Source organism: Carassius carassius, chromosome 33 (genome assembly GCF_963082965.1).
Source record: "Carassius carassius chromosome 33, fCarCar2.1, whole genome shotgun sequence".
Taxonomy (NCBI): Eukaryota; Metazoa; Chordata; class Actinopteri; order Cypriniformes; family Cyprinidae; genus Carassius; species Carassius carassius.
Genome location: NC_081787.1, coordinates 30,639,664 through 30,662,125, shown reverse-complemented (window position 1 = coordinate 30,662,125; position 22,462 = coordinate 30,639,664). Strand labels below are relative to the sequence as shown.

The 22,462-nt window shown below is 38.7% G+C and overlaps 2 protein-coding genes across 2 annotated transcripts in view; both read right to left on the bottom strand.

Moving 5' to 3' along the window:
- The window catches only part of LOC132114377 (uncharacterized), a 61,334-nt gene that overhangs the window by 16,366 nt on the left and 22,506 nt on the right, over positions 1 to 22,462 (bottom strand). The gene's annotated exons all lie outside the window — the stretch shown is intronic.
- On the bottom strand, positions 6,959 to 14,652 carry LOC132114376 (probable G-protein coupled receptor 174). The gene is made up of 2 exons (XM_059522477.1): positions 14,431 to 14,652; positions 6,959 to 8,222 (listed from the first exon to the last, which is right to left on the bottom strand). The coding sequence occupies exon 2, from the start codon at positions 8,010 to 8,012 to the stop codon at positions 7,005 to 7,007; it is 1,008 nt and encodes a 335-aa protein (XP_059378460.1). The 5' UTR covers positions 8,013 to 8,222; positions 14,431 to 14,652; the 3' UTR covers positions 6,959 to 7,004.

Genomic DNA, 22,462 nt, shown 5'->3' with positions numbered 1-22,462 from the left:
CTGGTCACACTTTCAGCAGTCCGAACCATTCTCTGTAGTCTTCTGATGTCTGATTTTGTAGCTGAACCAAACCAGACAGTTATTGAAGTACACAGGACAGACTCAATGATGGCAGAGTAGAACTGTTTCAGCAGCTTCTGTGGCAGGTTAAACTTCCTCGGCTGGCAAAATAAATACAACCTTTGTTTGGCCTTTTTAACAATGGAGTCAATGTGATTGTCCCACTTCAGGTCCTGAGAGATGGTGGTTCCCAGGAATCTGAATGACTCCACTGCAGCCACAGTGCTGTTCATGATGGTGAGTGGGGGGAGTGCAGGGGGGTTTCATCTGAGGTCCACGATCATCTCCACTGTTTTAACAGTGTCCAGCTCCAGGTTATTAAGGCTGCACCAGACAGCCAGCTGCTCAACCTCTTGTCTGTAAGCAGACTCGTCAATGTCCTGGATGAGGCCGATGTCTGTAGGGTCAGAATCATTAGGATCGAGTCAGTTAGAAATACCAAGGGTTCACACAAAACAAGGGGAGTCCGCCTTTAGTTACCCCCGCAGTTGGAATCAGCTTCCAGAAGAGATCAGTTGTGCTAGAACATTAGTCACATCTCACATTAAATCTAGACTCAAAACTCATCTGTTTAGCTGTGCATTTATTGGATGTGCACTGTGCGATGTCCGAACTGATTGCACTGTATTTTAAGTATTCGCTGTATTTTATGTAAAATCATTTTCTATTTTTAACTGTTTTAAATTCATTTTAAATAAGTCAATTTTAAATAATTTCCAAAGTCTTTTGCTTGTTTTTATTTTATTTTTTATTTTTCTTCATGATTATTTTACTTTCTTTTATGTAAAGTACTTTGAATTACCATTGTGTACGAAATGTGATATATAAAAATAAAATAAAAAACTTGCCTTGCCATATATCCTCACAAAAACTCAGATCAGTGGTAGCAGCTTCAAAAACAACACTTTATTGTGTTGTTGATTGGCTTTATTAAAGTCCCCAAGAATGATTAAAACAGAGTGTTGTTGTTCTGTCTCTGTGATCTGATCAGTGAGTTTCTGTAAAGCCAGACTTACATGCACTTGTGGAGGAATGTAAACACTTACCAAAATGAATAAAGGAAACTTCTGCGGTGAATAGAACAGCTTGCAGTTCACAAACAGCACTTCTATATCCGAACAGCATATCTTCTTTAACACTGTTACATCTGTACACCAGCGTTCATTGATGTAAAAGCATGTTTAGCCGCCGTGCGATTTCCCTGTTGATTCTGTGTCACGATCCACTCTAAACAGCTGAAAGTTCAGCAGATGGAACGCACTGTCCGGTATGGCGTCATTCAGCCAGGTTTCCATGAAAAAGAGCAGCAGAGTGTGAGAAATCCTTATTTGTCCGAGAAAGCAGGAGTTCATCCGTTTTGTTAGGTAGAGAGCAGAGATTTGCCAGATGGATGATAGGCAACAGCATTTGAAATTTGCGCTTCCCGAGTCTGACAAGTGCTCCCGCTTTCTTTCCCCACTGCTCCTCCAACAACAACGTTCAGTAAAACGTCTGAATAATGGAAATCCGGTAAAAGATCTTGTGGTGTGTTCTGCCGAATGTTCAGCAGTTCATCCCTGGTAAAGCGTGTTTGTTTGCAGCCATGTGCAGCGCCATCGAGTGACTGTCTTAGTGAATATTTTAGTTAATTGAGTGTACATTTTGCAGTGCAACAAAGTAGTTAGTCCATACCAACGTTCTTATAGTATAACTAGGGTTGGGTATCGTTTTTTTTTTTATATATTTTTTTACGATACCGGTGCCAGTTCGATACTTTAAAACGGTTCCTGAAAAGACACTTAAAAAAAAGTGCCACAAAAAACTATGGATAATATTAAAGAACATTACAAATATTTAAAATAAATCCATAGCTTTCACACGCTCCTTTGATGTTCTCATTTCCCAAGCTTCCCTTACGCTAAGCCTAATAAATCTATTTCATAATCTTGGTCATTTTTTAATACAAAACCACACATAATGTTTCTACTGTATCTCTGTCAATCACTCTGATATTTAGTTAAAATGAGTGCTGTTTGTCACTGTCTTTAATCAGTTCTGTGAATGACTGTATGGCCATTCTTTATAAATTAGCAACAATGTTGTTTGTAAAGTACAGTACTGTTCAAAAGTCTTAGGCACATAAGTATTTTCACCCCAAAAAAGGGTTTTAAGTCACTTATTTATATATTTTTCTGTAGTGTGTCAGTAGGAAATATCAGTTTGCCATTCATTTTAATAATAATCTTGTGAGATTTTGAATGCACAAGCAGTCTGACAATGGCAAAATGAATGTTTGGAAATGTAAACATATTCTACTGATACACTACAGCAGAAGATATAAATAACTGTCTGAACACCATTCTTTTGGGTGAAAATACTGAAAGACTTTTGCACAGTAGTGTATGTATAAAGTACGTATAATTAAATTAAGTATATTTAAATAAGTATAATGAAAGCATGCGTTCATATGTATTTAGGGCTAGTTTGAGTTTGCTCGCACTGCTCCACTGCGGTCTGTGGATTGAGGAGTGCCCTGAAAGATGAGAAAGAGACCGGTATGCCGGCATTTTCATATGAAATTTAAGCGGATTGACTCTGAGGCGATCGCAAATTTGTATACAGTTTGTTGAGCTAAATGCTATAGCCCGGCTAAAAAAGTCTAGCAACTCCCATGCTTCTTGTGTACATTTCGGAGAACCAGGAAAAATATTTCAATCGATCGCTTAGGCGTTAAAGGGTGCTTTCACACTAGCACTTTTGGTGTGCACACGGGTTCGATTGATGTCAGAGTTCGGTTCTTTGGATGATGTGAACGCTGTCTTCCGTACTCAGATGCGCGGTCATCTTGTGCAGTGGCGCTGGGCTGGCGGCCATCTTGTGCAGTGGCGCTGGAGTGGCAGTCATGACGTGAGTCAGTCCGGGGTCATGTGCCTCCGCGACACAGTGAATGCTGAGCCAACAATCAGCAATGCATGGTCCATAAACTGACCAAGAGATGAGCGGGGACCCACACTGATTAATCATGACTTTAGCGGTTCATTTAGTCCATCACAAAAACAAATAAATCAGCACAAAATCCGGAAGATCAGAGAAATAAGTGAGGTTTAAGTACTCTTGTACATAGTCCTGGAGTCATCCAGTGCCCTGCTTTAGGGCTAATAATATGCTTGCCATATCCATACCTGGCCAGTGTCCATACGAAAGCTGCTGGATCCTGAGTGGCGAAGTCTTCTGTTACGGTGAGAGTCAGAGATGTTCGGATTTATTTAATAAGGGAATGGTTATACAGGCAGAGATCGGAAAACAGCATCAGGTGTTAGGGGATATCCAAAATCAGCAACAAGCAGAGGTTGGGGCAGGCAGCAGAGAATCAGAGTTGGTAAAACAATCCATGATCAGACACAGAAGGAGCAAACACAGGGAAAACGCTCGGAAATGCTAGACAGAACTAAACAAAACTTGATTTTGCTGCTTATATATATGTGTGTGTGTGTGTGTGTATTAGCTGCAGGTGTGTGTGTGCAATAAATTCCCAGGAATGAGGCAGGATGGGAAATGGAGTTCGAAAAAGGAGTGGAGTCCTGAGTGGATTGCCCTCTATTGGAGTTTATGGGCACTCCAGCTAATTATCGTGACAGATTGCCAGACAATGAAAATATAAATATAAATAAATACATATAAACATTATTTGTTTTTGGGACGCTGTTAGCACGAAGACTGTAGTGTACATCGTAAGATTGAAAGCGCTTAGCTTAAATGATTAATATGAATAAACAGTGGTCATCAATGGCTGCTGAGGTCGTATTCTCAAGTGAAGCGAGTTGAGGCATGGATCTGGAAACAGCTCTTCTTATGCCATCAATTAACAACTGAATAGTGCCTGTTTGATTTAGTTTAACCCTAGCTTGTAATTAATGCAAAATACTAAAGTGTATAAGATGCATAAAATGCAAGTGATTGTGCTGGGTGTTGCTATGGCAGAGTTATATTATTTTTATGGAAAGTTAATCTTATTTCTCTGAAACTAATAAGGTGAAGAACTGTATTATGCATCCCAGAAATTAATAAAAGATATGGAGCAAACACATCACCAAAAAGGTCCTAGAATCTGGAACTAAAATGTTGCACTGCAAATAGCTGTCATTGAAAATTCTTATTTCTCTGAATAATGTGCTGTAGTTTACGTCTGTTTTAAAGTTTCCAACCATTATGAATAGACTGATGTTATGAATGGATTTGGTGGAATTCATAGCTTGTTTCTTAAGCAAGCATCCATGCAGACAAGTCTAATGCATGTATAAATGGTTTGGAGGAATAACTTTTGAGCAAGCCTGATGGTTTTTGAATTTTGTCTTAATTTGTGATTAACTGTAATCTGTAAATGAATCATAAAAAATTAAGCAAAATCACATTAGCAAGGCTGCGGTTTTCATGAACATCAGCACAGTGTTATACTGATTTTATACTTCAGCTTGATAAACAAGGAGTTTTGTGTTTTATTTTAGACACAATATTGTCTGTTTTGCTCCATTTTGCTGACAAAAATAGCTCCAAACAAAGCCACAGCAGATCATTGAGTCAGTGATTTAATGATCCGTTAATAAAGACAGTCACTTGTTTAATTACTAAATGAATTCACAGTTTGAACCAGTCAACTGATTAAATAACTTAGTGACTCACTCATTAAAACAGTGACTTGCTGCCACTTACTGACAGTTTTAGTTCATATTTAAAACATGTCATAGCATTATGTATAAATGCCCCGGGTTCTATCACTTGAAAATACATCAGCATTATAATAACTAAAAATGACGGAAACCTCCTTAGGAAAAATGTATTTGAAATGTATTTATTTTTTATTATTTTTTTCTTCTCATTTTGGCTCACGTGCCATTTGTTCACATGGAGAGGGTGGGTTTATGACTTAAACTGCAGCCAGGCACCAGAAGGCCATCAAAATGTCAGGTCATGTGCAGCACACTTGGTTTCCATAAAAATGGGAAGCTCACAGCTGTGGTAATAATACGAAATATTTCATGAGCAATAAGCAGCAAGTAAGCATATTAGAATGAAGGATCATGTGATACTGAAGACTGGAGTAATGATGCTGAATATTCAGCTTTGATCACAGCAATAAATTACATTTGAACATACAACCCGAATTCCGGAAAAGTTGGGACGTTTTTTAAATTTTAATAAAATGAAAACTAAAAGACTTTCAAATCACATGAGCCAATATTTTATTCACAATAGAACATAGATAACATAGCAAATGTTTAAACTGAGAAAGTTTACAATTTTATGCACAAAATGAGATCATTTCAATTTTGATTTCTGCTACAGGTCTCAAAATAGTTGGGACGGGGCATGTTTACCATGGTGTAGCATCTCCTTTTCTTTTCAAAACAGTTTGAAGACGTCTGGGCATTGAGGCTATGAGTTGCTGGAGTTTTGCTGTTGGAATTTGGTCCCATTCTTGCCTTATATAGATTTCCAGCTGCTGAAGAGTTCGTGGTCGTCTTTGACGTATTTTTCGTTTAATGATGCGCCAAATGTTCTCTATAGGTGAAAGATCTGGACTGCAGGCAGGCCAGGTTAGCACCCGGACTCTTCTACGACGAAGCCATGCTGTTGTTATAGCTGCAGTATGTGGTTTTGCATTGTCCTGCTGAAATAAACAAGGCCTTCCCTGAAATAGACGTTGTTTGGAGGGAAGCATATGTTGCTCTAAAACCTTTATATACCTTTCAGCATTCACAGAGCCTTCCAAAACATGCAAGCTGCCCATACCGTATGCACTTATGCACCCCCACACCATCAGAGATGCTGGCTTTTGAACTGAACGCTGATAACATGCTGGAAGGTCTCCCTCCTCTTTAGCCTGGAGGACACGGCGTCCGTGATTTCCAACAAGAATGTCAAATTTGGACTCGTCTGACCATAAAACACTATTCCACTTTGAAATAGTCCATTTTAAATGAGCCTTGGCCCACAGGACACAACGGCGCTTCTGGACCATGTTCACATATGGCTTCCTTTTTGCATGATAGAGCTTTAGTTGGCATCTGCTGATGGCACGGCGGATTGTGTTTACCGACAGTGGTTTCTGAAAGTATTCCTGGGCACATTTAGTAATGTCATTGACACAATCATGCCGATGAGTGATGCAGTGTCATCTGAGAGCCCGAAGACCACGGGCATCCAATAAAGGTCTCCGGCCTTGTCCCTTACGCACAGAGATTTCTCCAGTTTCTCTGAATCTTTTGATGATGTTATGCACTGTAGATGATGAGATTTGCAAAGCCTTTGCAATTTGACGTTGAGGAACATTGTTTTTAAAGTTTTCCACAATTTTTTTACGCAGTCTTTCACAGATTGGAGAGCCTCTGCCCATCTTTACTTCTGAGAGACTCTGCTTCTCTAAGACAAAGCTTTTATAGCTAATCATGTTACAGACCTGATATCAATTAACTTAATTAATCACTAGATGTTCTCCCAGCTGAATCTTTTCAAAACTGCTTGCTATTTTAGCCATTTGTTGCCCCCGTGCCAACTTTTTTGAGACCTGTAGCAGGCATTAAATTTTAAATGAACTAATTAAGTGGATAAAAGTGTAAAATGTCTCAGTTTAAACATTTGCTACGTTATCTATGTTCTATTGTGAATAAAATATTGGCTCATGTGATTTGAAATTCCTTTAGTTTTCATTTTATTAAAATTTAAAAAACGTCCCAACTTTTCCGGAATTCGGGTTGTACATTCAAGTAGAAAATTTTAAATATGTGAATATTTCCTCACATTCTTGTTTTTGGTTAAATAAATGTCTTTTTGCCCATTCCCATTTAAGAGCAGAATGATGATTTATTATTAAATTCCTAAGAAAAATGTTAGGAGTTGATCAATTGTACATACAAAAAGCTCTATTTTGTGGCTTAAAACAGTTTCTTTGTGCTGTCTCTGTCAGTTCAGTCCGTTTCTTTTAGAGCGCAGACTGTAGAATTTGTGGAGAAAGTTCTGTGCTGTAATGGCAAACTTTCGTGAAATTCTGGCCTGGAAAGACGCCGTTTGAACTCATCAGTTGTGAAGTAGTACATGACTGGGTCCAGACAGCAGTTCAAACTCGCTAGACACAAGGTGATTGGATGAGCGTGGAGCACTGCATTCCTAAAACCAAAACTGACATTACAGTTTGATTTGGCCAAGAAGTCTAAAGGGAAAGTTATGTGATAGGGCACAAAGCAAACCAGGAACACACCAGCACAACTCAAAACCATCTTGAGTGCCTTGTGCTTCTCCCCAGTGTCCTGTAGCACACAGGTCCTCTGCCGCAGACTGGCAGCGGTCAGCCATGAGCAGGTGACCACTACAGCCAGCGGCAGAAGAAAGCCTGTGATCTCTGCCAGTGTCACAAGCGACACTCCTAGTTCTTTGCTGAGTGGCATCATGGGTAGCTCAGAGAAGCAGAATGCTGTATTGGGGGTCGGGTTTTTTCGTAGGAGAGGGAACGGAAGGCATCCCAAACACACAATGAACCACCCAATTAAACACAAACTGCGGTCCTGCCGTTTTTTCATGGTGCCAGTGCGCAGCGGCTGGATAATGAGTCGACAGCGTCTCACACTGATGCAAGCCAGGAAGTAGATGCTGGCATACATATTGACGTATTTTAGATAGAAACAGAGCATGCAGGCAACATCTCCAAAAGGCCACGAGTTGTTCAAATAGTAGTAAATGCGCAGAGGTAGTGACAGCACCTGCAGCAGATCAGCGATGGCCAGGTTAATCATGAATATCACAGCCTTCTTCGTCTCCTTTATGTAGGCGTAAAAAACCCAGAGCGCTAGAACATTGCCAATCAGTCCAGGAACTAGGATCACAGTGTAGAAGATGGCATAGATGTGATGCTGATATTCTTGTATTGATGTTACTTGGTGCGCAGTAGTGTTATTGCAATAGATGTGACTGGCATTCATCTTCTTCTCATTTAACTCAAGTCCGAGAGTCCTCCCGTTAACTCTACAAAGGTTCAACTTGGCATAGCACTGAAGTTTTGGGATGGCACATGTCGTAAGACACCTCTCAGCACCCAGGAAACACAAAAATCACTTATTTAAAAGATGATTGAGAAAATCCCAGAGATTCTTCAGAGTCTTCTGACATTCTTACGAGAGTCGTGTCCTTTTCTGAAAGACAGCAGAGATGCTCTAGTTAGACACAATCAAGCATTATTGCATTCTAACAGAGGAAGGACATTAGTCTCAGTGAGGCTCATTAGTTTCATGCACAGCTATCTGTGAACTTTACAAATGCTGCAAATGTAGCTTACCACACAAGCAATAATTGATGTGAAGAGATCTGTATGAATGGAGACATGTTTGTGAATTCAAGTGTTTTCTTTTGTATTAATGCATCATAAATTATGCATGCAACAAGACTTTTGTGGATCAGGTGACATGCATGTATTCATCAACAGTGTTGCGGAAAGTTACTTTTAAAAGTAATGCATTACAATATTGCGTTACTCCTTAAAGTACCTAATTATGTTACTTATTTTTTATAGAAAGTAATGTGTTACGTTTGAGTTGAGTTACTTTCACGTTACTTTTTAAATATGAGCGGGGCTTGATTGTTTTTAATACAAGTTCTATTTATAGCAAATTTAAAAGCCTATTCACACCAAAAAGTGTAATGAATAAACCTCAGGCTGTAGGGAAAAGTAATTGTTTTGCAAGTGGGAAGAATTTATGCACATTCACATTTAGTCTAGAACCACACCATGCGCATACAAATCTTCTGCAGTTGATTTCTCCCAATATGGGAACAGGAGACTTGTCAGTCCATAAATGGGAAATCAATTTTTGAAAATAGCTCAGATATTTTCTTGTAAATTAAAAATGAATGTGTTACTTTACTAGTTACTTGAAAAAAGTAATCTGATTACGTAACTCGTGTTACTTGTAATGTGTTACCCCCAACACTGTTCATCAATGTCTTTACTGAGTCCATCCTATTTGATTCATTGAGCTTTTAAAACGTTCTTACTACAGCTTTCAGTATTTTGAAACCCACATCTAGCTACGAATTAATAATCTCTCAATGCTATGAATATGAATTCATTAATCTACTCATTGGTTGGAAAAATTCACAATTGTACATTGCTATACTTAATTGCAAATTGTGTCTGCAAATGTCAGAATTAAATGAATGTGAAGCATTTTGTTGAACGGGCATATTTGTGAATACAAAATTTCTATTTTGAATGATGTATCGTGCATGCAGTAGGATGTATATTTATTCACCAGATGATATGCCTGAATTATTATTATTTCATTTGTTTTGGTGCAATTTTCACATTAAAGGTATACATTTTCATTTAAATTCTTAGTGCAAAAATCCTGAAAACTGATCACACTAGTAATACTTTCATTACAGTTTAGCCTATTTTCAATCCACATAATCATTGTTTCTGTAGGCTACAGATGCCACATTACTAAAAACACATTAACCTAACTTACGTAAATGACATAAAAAAAAAATTAAAATTTGTAATATTATCAGTACACTGTGTTATCAAAAGGTGTAGTGAAATATGATGAAGATATGAGGTTTGCTGCCAATACAGTAAATGTTCTCTCTGTACCATGTGACTGAATCTATACTGTAGTCAACATTTACAACTTGTAATGATTAGTCCACTCAACAGTAAGTTGTGGTGAACCCAAGTACAGCATTATTTATAAAAGTTATCCTAAAATCCAAACATAATCCAAAACAGAGACTTTTCCTTGGACAGACATGATTTGAACAGACGTGACGAGGCATGATCAGATTTAGCTCACTGACAGCAGATTACAACATCAATTCAATAGTGATAATAGTGAAGTGACATTCAGCCAAGTATGGTGACCCATACTCAGAATTTGTGCTCTGCATTTAACCCATCCGAAGTGCACACACACAGAGCAGTGAACACACACACACACTGTGAACACACACCCGGAGCAGTGTTCATCATTTATGCTGCGGCGCCCGGGGAGCAGTTGGGGGTTCGATGCCTTGCTCAAGGGCACCTAAGTTGTGGTATTGAAGGTGGAGAGAGAACTGTACATGCACTCCCCCCACCCACAATTCCTGCCGGCCCGAGACTCGAACTCACAACTCACAACAGGATTGCGAGTCCAACTCTCTAACCAATAGGCCACGACTTCCCCTAAATCCCCTAATTCATGACCAAGAATAATGGGAACATGCGGGCTATTTGGACCAAACAAAAATAAAAATTTTACACCAACTGTATCATTTAGATGAATTGTATTTTGCACAATATAATGACAATACTTTATTTTCTTCATTTTTACTTGCATCAAACTTGTGTCTTTTCACAAAACTAGAATGTTTAATACGCCAATAAATTAGACATGTAATTTTTCCATTTCAATTTGTATCTTCCTTACATAAGAACACAAACATGCATATCGTTAAAAACCACAAATTCAGTAATTGCATTTACTATATTTTGCAATAATATTTTTTTGCTAATGTTTTCTCTGACAACAGAGGACAGCGTTTACAAGCAGCATAAATGTTTGTGGTTAAGGAAGGACTTTTATCCTATTTGGGAACAGTGGTTGAGCTCGCAAGGTGTTTTAATTTTCATTCAGTCAACTGACATTCACATGTCATAGTTTTTAATAGTTGTACTGGGAGTGGTATAGGAACAGCTCCAGTCAGGACAGCAAAGCCCTGCAGAGAGTCGTGCGCTTAGCTGAGCACATCTCAGGCTCTGCTCTCCCCTCTCTGCAGGACATCTACCTAAAAAAAGCAGAGCTGTTAAAATCATCAAGGACCCCATCCACCCTGAAAACTGTCTTTTCACTTTGCTGCCATCTGGTAAGTGCTTCTGTTATTAGGAGGAGTTTCTACCCCCAGGCCATCAGGCTCCTAAACTCAAACCCAGCCTCTTAACATCAACACACCTCCTCTTAATAATCACTTAATAATCAGTAATATATTCATCATTCTCTACCTCATATTGACATATTGACAGTGTCACAACCTGTTTGCACATCCGCCTCTTCTATATTCCTGTGTATCTTAATATGTAAGACTACAGTATACTTTCATACACATTAGGTTCTTTTCTATATTTAATTCTACATTATACATCTTTTTATATTTTATTCTTATATATTATTGTTTACTTTTATTCTTTCATACCTATATTTATGTATATTTTCATCTGTGTTGTATTCTTTAATAATTGCACTGTCCATGATGTGGACTTGATTCACATTTAATATGCTCTATATAATCATGTATGTGATAAATAAAAATCTTGAATCTTGAACGTTACACCAGGTAAAACACTACATGGGTATTTTGACTAATAAAACTGTAGCATTGCAGTAAATGGATAGTGAGTATGGAACAGCGCAATCAACATGCTTTGTATTTGAGTCTACCGTGACGTGTCAGTGAGGTAACGTTAATCCATGTGTTTATGACCTCAAGATTAGATTATTGTAATGCTTTATTGGGTGGTTGTTCTGCACGCTTAGTAAACAAACTACAGCTAGTCCAAAATGCTTTGGCTTGCTTAGTTGGGGTCACTTCATCTACAGCGATATCGTTGACTTGATTGCAAATAAATGCACAGACATTATTTAACTGAACAGAGATGACATAACTGAATCCAATGATGAACTGCCTTTAACTATCATTTTGCATTATTGACACTGTTTTCCTAATGAATGTTGTTCAGTTGCTTTGACGCAATGTATTTTGTTTAAAGCGCTATATAAATAAAGGTGACTTGACTTAACGAAGCTTCATTTTCAGAAGATCATTAAAAAGCTTCAAGCAAATAAAATACCAATCTAAAAGCTAAAAGGGGTATCAGTGAGGTGTTCATTAAAGGGCTGTTTTACAGAAATCATGATGACATCAGGAAACAGTCATTAAAATAAGCACTGTTCCAATTATCTGTTAATAATTACAGAATGCATTTACATATGCAGTTGTTAAAATTCTAATTAAAGTTTACATTTTTACAGTGATTTATATGAATAACCATGTGTTGTATGGATGTTCTGATGCAACTTCACCAAATCAACAAGGAAAAAAAAAGGTGTCAAAAATGATCAGAAAGTAGAACTTTATATATATTGCTGTGTGTTTTACCAATGTACTTTTTTTTTTTTTTTTTTTTCTGTTCTACTTTCTCCTTATTTGAACCTCTCCACTTCACAAGTGCTTCCGATACTGTTCACCCTGGGTGTGTAGTATTTTTCTAATAATTCAACAGCTTGATGTCAATTATTCCTTATATAAATTATAGATTTGTTTCAAATGAATGATAAAAATATAGTGGCTTCAGCAACTGAAGGTATGATTCCTGATACACACACACTTTATTCATATTTAAAGGGATACTCCACTCCAAAATGGAAATTTGGTCAATATTCACTTACCCCCATGTCATTTCAAACTCGTAAAAGCTTTGTTCATCTTTGGAACACAGTTTAAGATATTTTGGATGAAAACCGGGAGGCTTGTGACTGTCCCATAGACTGCCAAGTAAAACACACTATCCAGGTTCAGAAAAGTATGAAAGACATCGTCAGAATATTCAATCTGCCATCAGTGGTTCAACTGTAATTTTATGAAGCAACGACAATACTTTTTGTACACGAATAAAACAAAAATAAAGACTTCGTTTAACAATTTCTCTCCTCTGTGTCTCTCTGCATCAAAGTAATGGCTCTACAGTGATTCAGAGAGACAGAGAGAAGACAAAACATCTTTAATTTTGTTCCATAGACGAACTAAGCGTTTACAGGTTAGGAACGACGTTGTGATTAAAATTTAAAAACAACATTTTTATTTTGGGGTGGAGTATCCCTTTAATATATTTATATTCCCAACAAATATATACTCCTGAAATCTGGAACCAGAGAAAAAATAAACAAAAACAACCCCCTCCCCCCACGCACACACACACTTTTCTCGACAATGAAAAACGGTTTTCGATGGATTCCCTTGCTCACTGTCTCGACTCGCTGTGAGGAGACCTGAGGAGATATCAGCCTGCATGCCGTACTGAGCACACGGACAACTATCAGTGAAACCCGAACATAGAAACTGCATTTCTGACCTACTGATTCACAATGTGTGGTTTGTGTTTTTGGAGAGGAATGAGATATGAGTGCTGTTTGCATCTTTGTCTTCCACCTCTCACACACTAGCTGTAACCCGTTCCCCCTCACAACTGAAACAAGATACTGGCCACATTTCCGTATGATGAACATGCAGCCATTTTCCTCTTTGATGTCAGTTTGTGGGTTTTGTGCACTGTTCACCATGAGACCGTCATTTTTCTCAGTAAGGGACTTTCCATATTCATACGTGTGCACTGTGTTACTGCACTAGATCAGCCTGTGTGTTTCACAGAAACATACCATCCCACTTGACTGCATTATGATTGATGTTACTTTTTCAAACTGTATAAATTATTAGATGTTGAAATCCTACAAACACACTTCACAACGCACATAACCAAATTATATTCTGTAAAGTCTAGATGCACCAATATTATAATTAGTGAATCAGTTAATCAAAAAAATACAATAATAATAATAATAATGATAATGGTGATGATGATGATGATTGTAAAAAGTTATACATAATATGAAAGCTAAATCTTTAGATTTAAGTAAGAAAGGAAACAGACTGATTAAAATAATATTATTATAAACTGTTTTAAAAAGAACTTTCCATTTAAAGGAACATAAAGGTTAACAGAGTAGAAGTTAGATTGAAGAAAAAAACAAATTCCTGGACTCGGTTGGCTGTAAAGTAATGGACCGAAGAAGATAAGTGTTTACCCTTCACCCAGAATCTGAGCACAACCCAGGCCTTTCAGCCTCCAACTGTTGGCTAAATCTACTGAATACTTTTATTCTAATTCATCTTTTATTAGACACATTTGTAGTAGTATTAATAATATTAATACTATTTAGGATTGTGATTTAAGGCTGTCTTTAGATTCAACTCAATTTCCAAAGTATGTATTGTGCCTCAAAAATGCACTGTTCACGTTCACATGTGCGAGTCTGTGTTACAAGAGCAAAAACGTCACTGTAATCAATCTTTCTGTCAGACTATAGAACGCAGAGGAACATGTTTAGCCTTATTGAGTTTTGAAAGCATGTAAAAATGATGCCAATGCATGTCAACCCATCATACATCCCACTCTGCTCAGAAGAATCTGCTAGCATTATTTTAGTTAAGGTTTAGTATTAGGTCTTCCTAAGCTAACAAGCTTTAACACTTGACTATACTGTAATGGTCTGACCTGCACCCAATGAAAAGTGTATGAAAAGAGGATCTTACCGTATAAATGAAGTGGTCTCTGACAGGAACACACGTCAACATGTGCTCTCAACCCAAAGCAGATAACGTTTCCTCAGATAAGCTCACCATTTATACATCACTCCAGCCTCTTGCTTTGGAAGCACCTCATCTTTTAAACAGTTTAGATTTTTTTTATATGTATTTTAAAAAATTATCCTTGATCTCAGGCGGTGTACTTTCTGTTTCTGTCTTCTCACACTGACTCATTTATTAGTTTCCTGTGAGGGTGTGAACAGTTTTCTGCTATTTTTTTTTTCATTCTTACTTCTGCTATTTATCTCACAGTGTTGCCTGATCTGTGCTCGTGATGAAAAAGAGAGATGTTTTTGCTCTACTGTTTCTATCTAGTCTTTAACTATAATGTACTTACATTTATATCAATAATTTGATACAGCGCACTTATTGTGTACTTACATGTTTTTACATTGTACTTTGATTTAAAAACACATTCCTGTAATTACATCTGTAATTAATGTCTGGGGTCAAATCTATAATTACTATAACATTATCTATAATGTTTTTAGTTACCCTTAAAACATACGTTGTTAATTTCTTTTTCTTTCTTTCTTTTTTTCTTTCTCTCTTTCTTTCTTTCTTTTTTATGTAGCATTAAACTATGAGATAAGGCAGATATCTTTTCTTTCAGCCTGTTTTCTGTTACATTCTCAGTATGTGATTGTTCATGGATTTCTACTGAGTGATTATGTGTAGATTTTCAAGTAAATATCTTGTCGGTATTCACTGAAAACAAAATTAGTTTCACAGATGATCAAATTAAACTTTCATAACATCCTGTCTGTAAACCCTCATCACATTCTACAAAAAATAAAAAAATTGTTGAGTCTTGTCAGAAATTAAAGGTACAACTAGAAAGAGATGCTGATCTCGCATTTGTTTTACTCGACAGGTAATTTGTTTTGATTCGTATCTTTACAGAAAATGTATGCTATTATAACAATCAACAAGATTAGTATTATGGGGCATAAACGCCAAACGCGGGGCATCACGTCTCTAGACCCGCGCGAGGACGCGTCTGATCTATAGTCTGATCGCGTCTTTGCTTTGACTTTTTATGTAATCTACTCGTGCAAAACGTTGAACTCGCGTTAAATCCATGATTTATCTTTCCATCTGATTGATGGCCGTCAGCGGTTGGGTAGAAGACAACAAATCCCATCATTCCACGCTCCTTCTTAGCGTCATCAAACCACGCAATTTTTTATTGTTTTGGTAGTGCGCCCTCTAGTGACAGGTCCTACAACCTGTACCTTTAATACACTATAATCTGTTAAAACACTTTCAGACTTTCAACTCAATCATGTAATAGATTACTCCAAAATAAGCAGACAATAGATTTATGAGTTAAATAGCTGACTTTTAATCTTTGTTGATCTTTTCTCAGCTGGTTTCTGATATTGCTCAAGTCATGAAGAGCTTAAAATACCCCACCTATTTTAATAGTTTTAAAAGCACCTTTTCACAAACAATCCTTTGGTCATGTCTTCACGTCTTATTTGAGCACAAACATATAATGCTTATTTGTAATTGTAACAGAATTTAGGACCGGTGGTGATGCTTAAGATATTGTTGGGCATTTAGGGTTTATGTAAAAAAAAAAATAGATGATACTAAATAAATCATAATCAGTAATTGTTATTAAAGATAATAAAACTACTACTAATACTACTATACTAACAATATACATTGCACTTAGATTGATGAGCTGCTGGATTCATGAATATAAATGCACGTCCTGATTTTGCTGAGTTAGATGTGTTCCTAGGTCAACAAATTTTGTTGACCCTGAAACAACATTTTACTCCAAAAATTTATTCTTGACCATATCCCTACACCTAAACCTAACCTTAACCATGAGTAATCCCTAAAATAAGAGGAAAATGATAGATGAATGACACTGATGTACAAGCACCAAACAGTGATTTTAAGCGTAAACTTCACAAAATCTATAAACTGGTTCTTCAAATCTGATTGGTTAATCACAATGTTGTTCCAGGGACAACAAAGATGTCTCACTTGGTAAAATCAGGTTCTGCAATATAAATCATGGTGCTAGCATTGGCTTGAACTGATTTGCTGAAATCAAAACAGGGACCGTGATAGATGAGTGCTAGCCAATGAGAATGCCATTTGTGCATTAGCTTCTTCCACTACAGGAGAAACCGAAATATCTTGGACTTTGTACTTTGCTATCCTAGGTACTACCAAAAGTCCAGCGTTTTGTGACCTCAGGGAGCGTGATGGATTGTAGCGTGGTAGAAAGCTAGTTAGGTACGCAGGAGCTAAACCATTTAGGGCCTTATAGGTGATGAATAATATTTTGTAACTGATACGGAATTTAATAGGTAGACAGTGCAGAGACTAGAATTGGGGTAATATGATCATATTTTCTTGACCTGGTAAGGACTCTAGCTGCTGCATTTTTGAATACCTGTAGTACCTGTTTATTGAAGACAACCACCTTGCAGTGCATTACAGTAGTCCAGTCTAGAGGTCATGAATGCATGAACTAGCTTTTCTGCATCAAAATCCGGTCACATGTTTCATAGCTTGGCAATGTTTCTAAAATGGAAGAATGCTTTCTGTAACATGGAAAAATATGGTTTTCAAAAGACAAGTGTGTGTCTAACATAACACCAAGATTTTTTACTGTAGAGGAAGTAACCGTACATCTGTCTAGTTGCAAATTGTAATCTACGAGATTATATGTACTGCTTTTTTTATTTTTGGTCCACTAAGTAATATCTCTGTCTTATCCGAATTTAATAGAAGAAAATTATTGCTCATCCAATCTTTTACATTTTTAGCACACTCTGTTAGTTTAGATAATTTATTTTAATCTGGTCTCCTTGAGATAAATAGTTGAGTATCATCAGCATAACAGTGGAAACTAATCCTGTATTTTCTAATAATATTAACAAGGGGCAACTGTTACGTTTGGGGTGGAAAAGAAAGGCAAAGAATCCAATAGGCAGTTAATGACAGAAATTTATTATACTCAGCCACTCGTGAATTGATAATGTCAGTTTCGCTGGACGAAGCACAGACGAGTGGAGATGGGCTATGAGGCAGGCAGGCAGGCAGAGGATACCACCACTCAGGATCGTGACGCAGGGAAGCAATGGGCGAACCGGACTGGCAAGATCCAGGAATCTGAAGCGGAGAGAGTAGACCAGGCAGCACATAGGCCCGGTGATGAGTGCAGCAGGTGGCAGTGGTCAGAGTGATAGGTAACCAGTAACCATGCCTCCAACACAACCGCACGCACAGAAAAGGTGAGACAGTGAATTCATGAACCGTGACAGCAACATGTATATTGAAAATAGCAGAGGACCTAGGACAGATCCTTGTGGCACTCCATATTTTACTGGTGATACATGAGATGACTGCCCATTTAAATAAACAAAGTGGTAGCGATCAGACAGGTAGAATCTAAACCATTTTACCCTTGAATACCTGTATAATTTTGTAATCTATCTATGAGTATGTCGTGATCTATGTTGTCGAAGGCAGTACTAAGATCAAGTAAAACTAGCAATGAGCTGCAGCCTTGGTCTGGCACAAGAAGCAAGTCATTTGTAGTTTTAATAATTGCAGTTCCTATGCTATGGTGGGGTCTAAAACCCGACTGAAATTCTTCATAAAGATAGAAATGGAAGATTTTAAATGGTTCTGTAATTTGCCAGTTCTCTAGGATCTAGGACCTAGTTGCGGTTTCTTAATAAGAGGCTTAATAACCACCTTGACCTAAAGATAACGACGAGTTAATAATATTGAGAAGCAGGTTCCTTTCAGTAAGTCATGTTTGACGTTACGTCAATGACTGACAAATTGGGATCTCGCTAGAGAGATGAATCACCTTCGAGTGTTAACTTCCTGGCTCCATCTGAAGGTAACGATCACTGCATCTAGTGCCTAGGCCTGCCCAAGCAAGCAGCAGGGCCCGGTTCGAGGATGCTGTGCCCTCTCACAGGAACGTTGGTGGTTCCCCTAGTCCTACTTGATTAGTTTCTGGGGTCTGGCTAGTCCCCAGTCCGTCTCGCTGGCTCAAGAAAACCATCAGACTCTTCTATGTGATTCAGTTCGCCTGGCGTCTTTCAGGGGCATCCAGTTCACCTCTGTGCTGGACAAAGATGCTCCTGTCTTCCGAGCAGAAATCGCAGTCCTGCTGGCGAAAGACGTGATAGAGCTGGTCCCTCCAGCCGATATGAAGTCAGGGTTTTACAGCCCCTTCTTCATTGTACCCAAGAGAGGCGGTGGGTTATGACCAATCTTGGACCTGCGTGTTCTGAACTGGGCCCTTCACAAGCCCCCACTTCAGGATGTTACATCAGCCCTCATGTCAGCCCTCACAATAGCTCTCACATCAACCTGACCTTCCAGGAAAATTGTTTATTGTTTATTTATAGGAGACTCCGTGCCCTCACCTGGTACCCCCTTGAGATCTTCCCAAGGTCCTCACATACTTAAAGCAGGAACCCCTCTAGCCTCTGCAGTCAGTAGAGCTTAAGTTTCTGGCACTAAAGACAGTGCTCCTCACTGCATTGGCTACGGTCAAGAGGGTCAGGGACCTGCAGGTATTTTTGATCGACGATGCGTGCCTTGAATGTGGCCCAGCAAACTCTCACATTGTCCTGAGACCCCAGCCTGGATATGTGCCCAAAGTTCCTGCCACGCCTTTCAGGGATCAGGTGGCAAAATTGAAAGCACTATCCAGACCCAGCCATTGCTCTGCTCAGTACCGTCTATGCTTTATGCATTTAAGAGAAGTGTGGCATCTTTCCGGGCGTTGGTGCGGGGTGCCTCGATAGCAAACATCTGTAGAGCTGCCAGCTGGGCGACACCTAACATGTTTGTGAGATTCTATAATCTCCATGCAGAGCATGTGTTCTGTCGTGTACTGGCCTCAGATGGTCAGTAACACTGGACTCGATTGTTGTCGATCACGGTGTGCAATTCCCCTCTGCGGACCGGATATGTGCACTCAAGTGCTTCTCAGTACAGTTTCCCTTTTGTTGAACACTGTTTAAGTTCCTCCCACACCCTCGGCAGTCAGTCTGCCACCGGACTTCCAGCTTTCACAGGGCATGGGAGGGGGTCAGCAATAGTGGTGTTTTCCATACAGATCCCAATTCATCAGTCACCAACGTAACGTCGAACCTGACCAACTGAAAAGTAATGTCTTCGTTACATATGTAACCCTTGTTCCCTGAAGGAGGGAACGAAGACGTTACGTTCAATCGCCACAATTGCTGTTCCAATGCTGTGAGGCATGACTGCTTGCACTCTCTTAATATACCCGCACTGCAGGGCGAGGTGCGTGATGCAAATCTCTATGATTATAAGATATATAAATAAAGATGACTTGACGATTGGTTGCTATTGGCTATATCAGAGTGGGTGGCATTTCGGCATCAAGGTGTCATTCTCACTCACATGAAGGAGCTGGATTAAGACTTAATGCCAAAAAAGTGTGCTTTCACTAGTACAGAGAACCACTTATCTGGGCGTGGTGTGGGATTTGACCACGATGCAGGCACGTATGTCAGCTGCTCAGATCGAGTCGATCCTCACTGTAGTCATGAGAGTTAGAAAAGGCTGGTCACTCACTGTCAAGCAGTCTCGGAGATTGCTGGGTCTGATGACAGCTACGTCCATCATGAAAACTATTGGCCTGCTGTACATGAGACCCCTACAGTGGTGGCTCAAGACCAAGGGGTTCACCCCCGGCTGGTGTGCGGTCAAGAGTGGCCACCCTGCCCGCGGTCTGTGGAGGGGTCACTATCTGACATGCCATATCAACTGCCTGAAGATGTGGCTGAGGCTTCCTCTGTATGATTTTGTCCAGGTTTCTCTGCCCCAGGGAGTTCTGGAGAGTTCTGTCCCCATTGGACGCCTCTGTCAGGCTCTTGTCTGATTATCTTGCTTTAGCTGTGCTCCTCCACACTAGGCAGAGATTTGAAAATCTGGCAGCATGTTCATTCTCATTCCCAAAGCTTTCTCTGACGCAGCTCAAGTTCCTGAAGATGAAAATCTCAAGTTACGTATGTAACCATGGTTCCTCGAGGGAATGGGATGCTGCGTCTCAGGGCCATACTTCCGGCATCCCAGCCAGCGATTGCTTCATTCCTACAGGCTAAATGCCGGTTTCACAGCATGTGCTTTTAAGCTTCCTGGTTTCTGACGTCACCCAACTACGATGTCTTGCCCATCCATTGGTCTGATTACACACATAATTCAGAGCTGATCATACTGAAGGCGTTCCCAAAGCATTCTCCAACGCAGGGTCTCGTTCCCTTGTGCATCCATGGTTACATACGTAACCTGAGATGTATTTCTGGTTTAATCACGAGCAGATTGTTTCTAGATCTACATTAAATTAATATTTTTACCTCGCTGTTTGGGGAATAGATCTTAATAGATTGGACAGCGAAGTACTTTTATTATTTAAGTCGGTAAAAAAAAGCCAGCTTAGCAGTTATTTGAGAACTGGCTTACTAGTCATATGGAAGGTAGCATCCTTGAGATGTTGTCCGACAGGAGTTCCGCTATGACTCTGTTGGGGTGCAGGACATCAGCACTAGGGCTGTGTATCGCCAAGAATCTGGCGATATGATACATATCACAATACTGATGTTGCGATACATTCCAATACTGTCAGCAAGGCAATATATTGGGATATTTCTTATTTTAGGAATAGAATATATTTTTAGGAAAGCTGTCATTAAGAACACAATTCAATTCAAGTTTATTTGTATAGCGCATTTTACAATACAAATAGTTGCAAAGCAACTTTACAGAAAATTAAGTTTCTACAATATTTCGTAGTTGCTTATCAGTGGTGATTACGTTACCACAAAAGCCCAAATGACGGCACACTTCTGCTTTGTACACCGCACCAGGAACAGGGACAATTCTTTCATCCTCCATTATTAGCAGCACCAGCGATATTAATGCTAACATAAGTGGCGTGCCCTAATGCTAGTGTTTCATGTTACTCTCACTGTTGTTCAGAGATGAAGACTGCCATCTAGCGGTCAGGGTGTGAACTCAAATCGAAACAACTGCCATGAATAATGTATGATTTTTTTTTTATATCAATATTCCTTTTTTGAGAATCGATACAGTATCGGCAAACAAAATATTGCATTACTCACTTGTATCAATATTTTCGTACACCCCTGATCAGCACTTAAAAAAGCCTAGGATGCTCCCAGAAAAGATTACAATTACTGAAAATCCTCCTTGAAAATTAAACTAAAATTAAACTAAAATTCGAATGCCCATAATGGTTTAACTACTGCGTACCTAATACCCCACTACAATTCATCAAGCTCCCTAAGGTCACAAAACACTGGACTTTTGGTAGTTCTTAGGATAGCAGGAATACTAAAAGGAGTTAGAGCTTTTTCACATTTGGAATAGCCTTCCTGATAATGTTTGGGGTTCAGACACACTCTCTCTGTTTAAATCTAGATTAAAAACACATCTCTTTGACCAAGCATTCAAATAATGCATCTCACAATCTTGTGTTGCAGTTATGATCAAGTGCACATTAAAATTCTTAGCTTGGGTTAAACAAATTCATTTTGCTTGGTTGAAACAGCAGCTATGCTAATTATGTCTCTATTTGTTATTCTGTTCTTGCCACAGGATTGACATCCAGTGGTAAATAGGATTTACACAAACTTCTGTCTGAATCCAGAACACCTGAGAAGAGATGATGCCATCCCCTCAGAAGTCCTCAGAACCCTCAAACAACATAGTGTTAATAGTGTTCATTGTCAGTTTGATTATGTCTCTAATTGATTTTTGACATATGCACATAAACAGAGTCACCACTGATAAGCTACTGCTAGATATTGTAGAAACTTATATTTCTTTAAAGTTGCTTTGCAACGATATGTATCTTAAAAAGCGCTTCACAAATAAAATTTAATTGAATGTTGTTCTTGATAGGAGATGCATGCTAGAAGTTCACAGAGTTTGTTGT

Bases quoted from the DNA above. Each gene is read 5' to 3' on its own strand.
- LOC132114376 (XM_059522477.1), bottom strand. From the start codon at position 8,012: ATGAATGCCAGTCACATCTATTGCAATAACACTACTGCGCACCAAGTA.